General features: G+C 33.3%; 1 protein-coding gene across 1 annotated transcript; it reads right to left on the reverse strand.

Moving 5' to 3' along the window:
- Positions 1 to 361: 361 nt before the first annotated feature.
- LOC120263900 (PAP-specific phosphatase HAL2-like) lies at positions 362 to 7,568 on the reverse strand. Its single transcript, XM_039271879.1, has 4 exons — positions 7,109 to 7,568; positions 1,882 to 2,569; positions 828 to 1,181; positions 362 to 737 (listed from the first exon to the last, which is right to left on the reverse strand). Exons 1-3 carry the CDS (start codon positions 7,500 to 7,502, stop codon positions 878 to 880), a joined length of 1,386 nt encoding a protein of 461 aa, XP_039127813.1. The 5' UTR covers positions 7,503 to 7,568; the 3' UTR covers positions 362 to 737; positions 828 to 877.
- Between the last annotated feature and the right edge of the window lie 1,935 nt (positions 7,569 to 9,503).

The raw sequence follows: 9,503 nt of genomic DNA on the forward strand, positions 1-9,503 counted from the left end.
CTACCAATATATTCTAGATCATTAGATTAAATTAATCCGAACTTTGCATTCACCCTTTAAATGCCTATAAACATCTTCATGTTGTAAATGAGATACAGAGAAAAAGAGATAAAGTAAAGGAAGGAAGGAGAAGTCATCATAGATGTTTAGTATATATTTTGCTTCTTGCCCTTATATGTTTTTTTTTTCTAGTTATTATATATTCATGAAAATTTATATATATATATATATATATATATATACATATTTTTTTTTATATATTGAGGATGAATTACTTGTTGCATATACAATAACAAGTTATTTTTTCTTTAATAATAAACTAAAAATATATATACATCCGGTGATTAGTGAGAGGACCAGACTAGAAGAAAACTTTTCATAAGGACTATATAGAAAGAAGGCAGTAAAACAGGGACTAAATTCTTTGCTTTCTTTTACAAGCATCAATGGGTGTTCAATACCCAAATTTTCATTCATATAAAAGCATGAAAGATGATGCCAATGCTTCTCAACATTATGTAAAGTCCCAATACAAAGAAATTAAAGGAATTTAAGATGATCTGTAAATTACCTGCAGCTCTCGAAGAGCATATTTTATAGTCAGCTGACAAACTCATCGGTCTCATCCCAACAAGGGATTGATCGAGTTTGCCGATACCCTTCACCAGAGAATCCTTTTGTTCCGTTTATTATCGAAGTCTGTATTTAGATAACTATTTCTCTTCTCACTGACATATCTGTTGTGAGCAAAATAAAGCAAATAATCAGTAAAATGATGAGTAATCAGAGAACGAAAAAAAACCTGAACAGAAGGTAATCATCCTGACCGATTGAAGTAGTGTATCGCGCTTAATATTCGTGAGCAGATGATAAGTGTTTATAGACCGGAGGAGTTCCAGCTTGCGTCAACTGCTTTGATGATCTTGTCATGCAGTGCAGCTCCAGAACAGGCGATTATTCCTCGATCGAGGCCTTCTAAGTATAAGCCTTTGGAGAAATCTAAGGGATGCCCTCCTGCATCTGTGACCACTCCACCGGCTTCTTGTATGATGAGGACTCCGGCAGCATGGTCCCATATCTTTTCCTTGTACCCAGCCCTCGCGAATTTCATAAAAATCTCCGCATCCCCGCGGGCTATTGCAGCATATTTGACCATGCTATAGACCCGAAGCGGCTGATTTCTGTCATCCGAGAAATAAAAGAAAATTTAGGGAAAATATAAATTCTAGAAGTTGTAGAGATCTTTGATATGAACTTTCACAAGCAATATATGATATATAAAGATGCAAGGTTTTTGCAAATCACTGTTTACACCTTCTAGCTGCCATTAGCAGGTTAAATTATTCACAATACTCCTTTTATCACACATACAACTAATGCCCTATTTCAACATATTAACAACATCCTATTTCGTACACATCAGACAAAAACCGAACATAGCATCGGATCTGATTCAATCTAAAAGTATATGATGTTTGGATGAGAGATCCAAACTTATATATCCAAGTCCACATTAACTAACCTAACAGATGAAACAATTAGTTACACAAATAACAAGCATCTTTGAAATGGCATTCCTAGCAAATAGCAGTCAATAGATTGCCATAAGCAGTCAGATTGATCATAATTTAGAGAAACGGGATCTCTATGGTTGTTGTATTATCATTAAGATAATCTCAAATTTCAAAAATTGGAGGATGTGTTGGCATGTGCTTTGGCTTGGTTTAGTTGACCTTTGTGTTAATACTAGTCGATCCCATATTATCCTCATATATTTATTTTGATTCCAAATATATACTGCCACCTAGCACAATAACATTTACAACATAGAGAAAAGAGGAACCCAATGGTTAGATTCTTAAAACAAAGAACTTGCATTACCTCAGGCCAACACTATGTGCTAATCCTGCGGTAAAGGAGTGACTAGAATTCCCCTTCTCGACAGGCTCACAGAAAGTTGCAAAAGCCGGATCATCAATAGATGACACTTGAATTTTTCTCACAGATTGTTGCCAATCAAATTCACCACAGTCATGGACTAGTGGTTGCATCCAGGCCTCACAACTGCCTCTTCGCGCATACATCACACAGCCTTTGTTCCAGGACCCAGATGTCGGGGGGGACAACTTAGACATGAGCCGATAATAGCGTTGGTGATAGTTGAGCCACTCCTTTTTCATCGGATAGTTTGGGCACCCAAGAACGCCAAGGACAACCTCTCCATCCTCAATCAACGCAAGAGCCACAGCATATTGATCCCCACGCACAAAACCCAATGTGCCATCTACAGGGTCAAGGACCCAATATCTTCCCTTAGGACCCCCATTTGCGTTGCATCTGCGAATAGCATCAAGAACTTCCAAAGTTCCAAGAGCTTTCTGAGGTCCATTTAATCCGTACTTTGGAGCTTCAATCAAACATTCATTGACAGCATTAACCACGGATTCCAGTAAGCCAGCAGCATCCTTCTTTGAGAGAGCTTGAATGTCTTCCTCTGCAACGATGGATACATTTTCACTTCCAAAGACCTCAGAGAGAACCCAGCTCACAGTTGCTTGGACACCCCAATCTACCAATCAACAGGAAACTATCACTAGATGACATAGAAAATAATACATTTACCAAGCAAGTTAAAAATAGATATATATATATCCAAATGAATGGCAAATTTACAGGCTCTGCCATCTAGTCAGCTACTTAGAAAGCCCAAATAGTAAGCCAAGACTTGAGCTTTTTATTGAATATTTAAACAGAATCCTCACTTGCCTAATTTTATATATAAAAGGGTAAATTACACCCATGGCTACAAAAGTTTTGGGTTTATAACACTATAGCCAAAAAACTATTTTTCCTTGATACAAAACCCGTAAACCTTTGCTCATGGCACATGTAAAGCAAAACAGGCCATTTCCTGTGAGCAAGCACACGTGACGCTGATGTGTACACTGAGTCACATTATTATTATCTTTATAAATATTGCACAGGCGACATATCATGTACATGTGTATTCTAGCTCAGCCGTAAGTTTTTAAGAACTGACACATTATCACCATTGCCACATCAACGCATGTCATCGCCGTATTATTATAACATATATTGCACACGTGACACGCCATATACACATGGTGATGATGTGTCAATTCTTAATAATTTACAGCTGAGTTGGAATACACAAATACATGACATACAGCGTGTGCAATATTTGTAAAAATAATAATATAACTCAGCTTACACATCAGATCCACGTGTGCTCGCTCACCAGAAACAGTCTGTTTTGGCTTTGCGTGCACCCGAAGCAAATTTTTATAGGTTTTGTGTTAGAAAACAATAGTTTTTTGACCATCGCAGTATAAACCTAAAACTTTTGTGGCCATGGATGTAATTTATCCTATATAAAAAGCATGGTTCTTCAGTGATTCGGAGTATGATTCCAACAAGAATGTCTTACACATATCCCTCTTATTTCTGTAGAAAAGATCAAGCTATACTTCAGCTGAAACATTTAAGATGAGTCTCCTAGATTGACTGATTTTGATAATTGCATGGATTGGCAGGAGGAAGAAGAGGAAGATGTCTTCACATATCCCCCAAATTACTGCAGAAAACGTCTAAGAAGACTTAGCTGGAAAATTAAGGGGAGTCTTTAAGAAGAATGTGACCCACCTCCAACAATCCTTTGTTGACCATCAAAGCAATCACTAATTTTTGGAACAACCTTCTCTGGCAATGTCCTCAAGGATTTCCCTCATTCATTCAAAAACCAACTTAGGCTCTAAATTCTCATTCAAGACCAAATTATATCACAAGGCATATCTCCATATACATAAGAAGGTTCAAAGTGGTTTTGACTATGATCAGAACAATACATCTAAAATTAAAATTTAAAAAGGCAGTCGGTTATCTAATCAATTTTTGTTAGGTAATGTTTTTCTCGTATTTACATTAATTTTATGTTGCACAATTAATGTCTAAAATGATTAACAATTTCCAACAATATGATAATCTAAATGATCCCCTAATTGCTAGTAAAATGTAGCATGAGAAAATCATTTAGCTTGACCATATCTCCTGAAAACTTAGGGCCTTGCTCTTAGAATTTGCTTATTTCACTGTATTAGGATGAACACTAGACTTTTTTTTTCTAATTACAAATGCTTTGCACCTGCTCCCAGAACCTAAACTAACACCACAAACCTCAACTATATGACAATTGAAGAAATAATTAAAATTTAAAAATCATACATATCTAAGCTAAAATTAAACAGTCTGGCTTCTGTGACACCATGGACTTATATTGCACAACAAAGAAGGATTGACTTCTCGCACAAACTGGAGTCATGTAAGATATGGATCATACTCATAGCTTACATCTTTAAAACATTAAGGATGCTAAATGGGCAGGCCTTAGCATTTTAAAATACCAAGCACTTACAGGGCACAGAATTTATGTGTATTTGTAGTGCATCCATGTACAACATTCTCTTAATATCTCTTAATAAAACTAGATATAAATATCCCAGTGTTGTAGATGTGGTTCATTCTATAGATATTTTGGGATTTCAGCTCATTTGTATCTGTATCAATAAAGTATGGAAATTCTTTTTTTTAGAAACAAAAAAATACAAAAGTTTCAAGCAGGGAAAAAAAAGGGTAAGCCACGCTAAACTATTTAGGAAATCCTATTTTGGTCATCCAACTATAAAAAATTACAATTAGATCCCTTAACTTATTAATCTCGGGTTCATTTCACTCATGACCACAAATGTATGCACTTTATAATGCTGTGACCACAAAAAAAAAATTTGTAACACAAAAGTCAGTTAACTTTTCTTCAGTTGCACATGCAGCCATAATGACATGTTTTAAGGTGGTTTCCAGTACCATGTCAGCGCCACATCAGCAAACTCAACGAAAACCGCTTTAAAATAGGCCATTATGACCACACGAGCAATCAGAGAAAAGTTAATTGGCTTTTGTGTTACAAAAAAAAAGTTTTGTGGCCACAGCGATATAAATTACAAACATCATGGCCATGAGTGAAATGAACCCATTAATCTCTTCTGATTGAATCACCGGGGCTTACGACGTTAACGCCAGGTTGACGTGACAAGTCACCTCACAAGCAACTTACCCCGTCAGAGCTACCATAAGCGCCACGCAGCTACAAAAAATGTGGAAATCAAGCATACCAACACACTTCATTTAAAACCAAAAACTTTCTGTTACACATAGAATTAGTGCAGCAAAGAGGGGTTGACTTCATGCACTAACTAGAATCATGTAGAATATAGGTCATACTCATATATTTACGTGTTTTAAAACATTAAGGATCCTAAATGGGCAGGCCTCAACTTTTTAAAATACCAAGCACATAGAGGGCACGGAATTTCAGTGTATTTGTAGTGTATCTGAACGACATGATATGATCCATGTACAACATTGAAGAGGGTTTTTTTCACTTAAAATCTCTTAATAAAACTAGATCTGAATATCCCAGTGTTGTAGAGGTGGTTCATTCTATAGAAATAGGATAGCTCGGGCTACAATATTTTGGGATTTCAGCTCATTTGTATCTGTATCAATGAATTATGGAAATTCTTTGTAGAAACAAAAACATACAGAAGTTCCCAACAGGGAAAAAAAAGCCTCCCATTTCTATGCTACAAAAAGATAGCCTAATGGAGAAGGCTCTTGCTAGTTGCAGATTGAAAGATAAAAAGCAAGCAATTTCATCTCTACTAATATAGTTTCCATCTGAAGAAAATATGCAAAACATTCAAAATCCATTTGCCTCATGATTAACACATCCTCCTTTCATGTCTTATATAGATCCAAGTCCAAAAGCAAACTATTAAAATAAAATCAAGAAGACTTGCTTTGAGGCTTGCAAGAACCCAACAATTTTAATATAATAGTAGGATTCTCGAATCTCATGTTTAAGATCATCCTTGTATAAGAAGTCCTTGCCAGATTAAAGTCCTTTGAGCAAAATTTCATCCAACCCTATTTGAAAAAAATCCTTGCAAGAACTACCATTCCATGAGCGGATAATCATCCAACCCTATTATCAAAATTTCATCATCAAATCACATTTATAAACCTAGTAGACTCAGCACATCAAAAAAACGTAGCTTTCTAGCAGTAAATAACCAGAAAGCAAAACGAATTAAGATTGAAAGAAGTTCTATAACCACTTAAAATATACCTTGCTTATAATGCCCTTCTTATTGAGCATCCTTAGTTCACCAACAAAAGGAAGTCAAAGACCAAGCTTAAAATAAGCTCTACAATCACAAAGCGTCATTCATCAATTGCTATCAAAACCTTGTAATCAATCAATAAAATTGAGATTTAATTGAGATTTAGTAGAAGCTTAAAGCGATCCATGATGCCATCAAAGTAGGCAAACCTATGTAGAAAATCAAGAACAAAAATATTTATTTCTATTGTCTGTCAACCCTAACTTAAATACAAGTCTTTGCCCCCAATATTTAATCTTTATTCAATAGAGACATCAAATTTATAAATATAAGAATTCATAAGCAGTATGTAACAAGGACTGCAGACATAAAATATGTAGCTCTCTAGCAGTAAATCACCAGACAGCAAAAACAAAAGAGGGCCCATCTCAACCCTAACAAATCAGTAGTTAAACTTAAAAGTAATTCATGATGTGATGAAAATAGTTAAACTTATGTAGAAATTCAAGAACAAACCTTATCCTAAAAGGCCTTGCACGTACTACCAACGAGGAGACATTTATCCAACCCTAATATCAAAATTTCATCCTCAATTCACATCCACAAACATAAATAGACTCATCACATCAAACAAGCACCTTCCTAGTAGTAATCACTAGAAAACCAAAAAAAAAAAGAGAGGACTCATCTCAACCAACAAATCAAACAAACTCAAATCCAGTACCAAAAATCCCCCATTTTTATTCACTAAAAACGTCATCAGATTGCATGAAAACAAAAACCAAAAGAAAATTTCAAAATTTTCATGCTGTTCATCCATATTTTCCAAAAAAAAACACAAGAACCAGTTTAAAATCAAATCAAACCCAATGACAGAAACAAAACAAGAAGACCAATAAATCAAAAACCTGCAACAGTGACAGGGGAATCATCATCCTTGGCCTGGATCTGGTCAGGTTTCCGTCCAACAAGGCCATCCTGAACCCTCTGGCAAAGCGAGCAGGCCATCTGGACAACCCTCACGGCCACATCAAGCTCCATCCCATACTCGCCGGCGACCTCCATCCGATGCAATCCCAATCCCACGAGAGGCTCCAGGCCACGCGAGTGCGAGACGTCGCTAGACAAAGGAGGACAAGGAGGAGAAGGAGGAGAATGCGAAGGAGAAGAAGGGTCCACGTTAAGGTTTGGTTGTGACGAGGAGCAGCGGAAGCGTCGGAACCCGGCACCGCGTGCACCGGCTTTGCTACTCGTTGTTGTGATGTGGAACGACGAGGTGAGCCTAAGCATCATATGATTCATATCATTCAATGATTTCAAAGGAAACAATTAATGCAAATAATAAATGGATGGATAGGAATTGGATTCAGAAAGATGGTGCATTTTTTTTTTTTAATGGTCAAAAAAGGCGAATAATAGCTTGTTTGTATCGTTACTTTTATGGGCTTTGACAAATATTTTTCTTTTTTTATATTATTATTTATTATTATTATTTTTTTATTTATTTTTTTTAGTTGTTTTGAGATGGTGATAGTGAAAGACAACTGTATTTTTGTCTTGCTATTACTTTAATTTGTTTGTAATTTGATATTACTTGAATTGCTTAATTCACTTTTTATAAACTAAGGTAACTAGTTAAATACTTATAAATTTTAATTAATATTAGTATATGGAAAAAAAAAAAGGATTATTTTAGTTTAAACATTTAAAAAAATACATAAATAATCACCAGCTAGTGTAATGGTAGATTGTTAGCTACATAGACATAGTGGATTAGCAAACTCAAGATTGAATTTCTTAATCGGTAGTACACTTATAATATTATATAAATATGCTTTTGTTAAAAAAAATTATATATATATATATATATATAAGAAGCCATAATTTACAGACCATTAATAAAAAAAAAAACTTTTAAAAAGATTTCGAAATAAGTTCTCATGTTTTTAGATTTTGAGACTTTTATATTCAACATTTGAAAATTAAACATGTTTAAATTTTAGTTAGAAATCAGTTTTTACAAATAATGTTACTGTTTATTTTATTTATTTAGGGGCGAAAATAATTTTAAACTTTATGAAATTAAAAAAAAAACAATAAATGGTTGTATATAATATATAAGTAAATATTTATTGTTATTGGGATAAAAGTGTAAATTTTTCTTATAATTAATTATGGAGGTTGGTGGTAAGATCCAAGAAACTTCAAACTTGCTAGAATTGTACGTCATGCAAATTATTATAATGAAAAAACTACATGACACAATAGCAGAGCATGTTTGCATGCATTACTTATTTCTTTTATTTTTTTTATCATTGATGAGTGTTGACTTATTAATTTTTTTAATTTTTTTTTTATAAAATGTCAACAAACCAAATATCAGGGATTTGCACATATGAGAAATTAATAACTCAATGTATCTTGATAGAATTCAAATACCTTGTATAATGAACCTATTGTTATATCAATAGGTTAGGAGATAATTGGGAATTATGCACTTATTGATTCTAAAAATCTAAACAAACAATTTTGTGAAAAATTATATCTTTGTGTAAATTTATTATTTGTGGATTATTTAACAAAAATTTATGTATATTTATTGAAGGGCACATCATAACATTGGCCACAATATTGGTAGGGTGTTTTTTTTTTAAAAAAAAAAAACTCATATAATTTATTTTTTATGAGAAAAAAATCTTTTACTTTCAGTTATTTTCATAAAAACTCATAGATTCATCAAAACCCTGCTATAAAATTTTAACAAAGTTCAATCCAGATTTCAAAAACTACTCTTCTTTTTTTCAAAACTTCTTGAGAAAGTCATTAAATAATTAAAATAAATTTCTGAGAATATTTAAAATTAATTTTACAAAAATAAAATATCCTCTAGTCAAAATTTAGCATAATTATTATAGAAATTTAAATTACAAAAAAAGGTCAAGGATCTATTAGTTTAGCTCCGGAAGAATGTTTTTCCATGACCACATCCATTGCTTATGACAGTGTTCTCTAACATAACATAATACTCACTCCCTTTAATATCAATTATTATATTTAAAAAAAAATTAAAATATTTATCACTTTTAATAGTTTTATAAAAATTTTATAAACATTAAATATTTTTTTTTCAATTTTGTTTTTGTTAAAAAAAAATGATTTTTCAATTTTGCTTTTCTACCTATTTAAAGAAAGATGTGTGCCTTCATAACAATAAATAATTCTAATAATGATAAAAATATCTCATCATAAGTTTTTTTTTAAATCTTTAATGACAATTTTAACATTTGTGCAAAGCGTGCAAGA

This window comes from Dioscorea cayenensis, chromosome 6 (genome assembly GCF_009730915.1).
Source record: "Dioscorea cayenensis subsp. rotundata cultivar TDr96_F1 chromosome 6, TDr96_F1_v2_PseudoChromosome.rev07_lg8_w22 25.fasta, whole genome shotgun sequence".
In the NCBI taxonomy this organism is placed as follows: domain Eukaryota; kingdom Viridiplantae; phylum Streptophyta; class Magnoliopsida; order Dioscoreales; family Dioscoreaceae; genus Dioscorea; species Dioscorea cayenensis.

Bases quoted from the DNA above. Each gene is read 5' to 3' on its own strand.
- LOC120263900 (XM_039271879.1), bottom strand. From the start codon at position 7,502: ATGAATCATATGATGCTTAGGCTCACCTCGTCGTTCCACATCACAACA. The intron at 2,570-7,108 runs GTTTTTGATTTA...GTTGATTGGTAG, and splicing joins TTCCCCTGTCACTGTTGCAG to ATTGGGGTGTCCAAGCAACT. The intron at 1,182-1,881 runs GTAATGCAAGTT...CTCGGATGACAG, and splicing joins GCACATAGTGTTGGCCTGAG to AAATCAGCCGCTTCGGGTCT.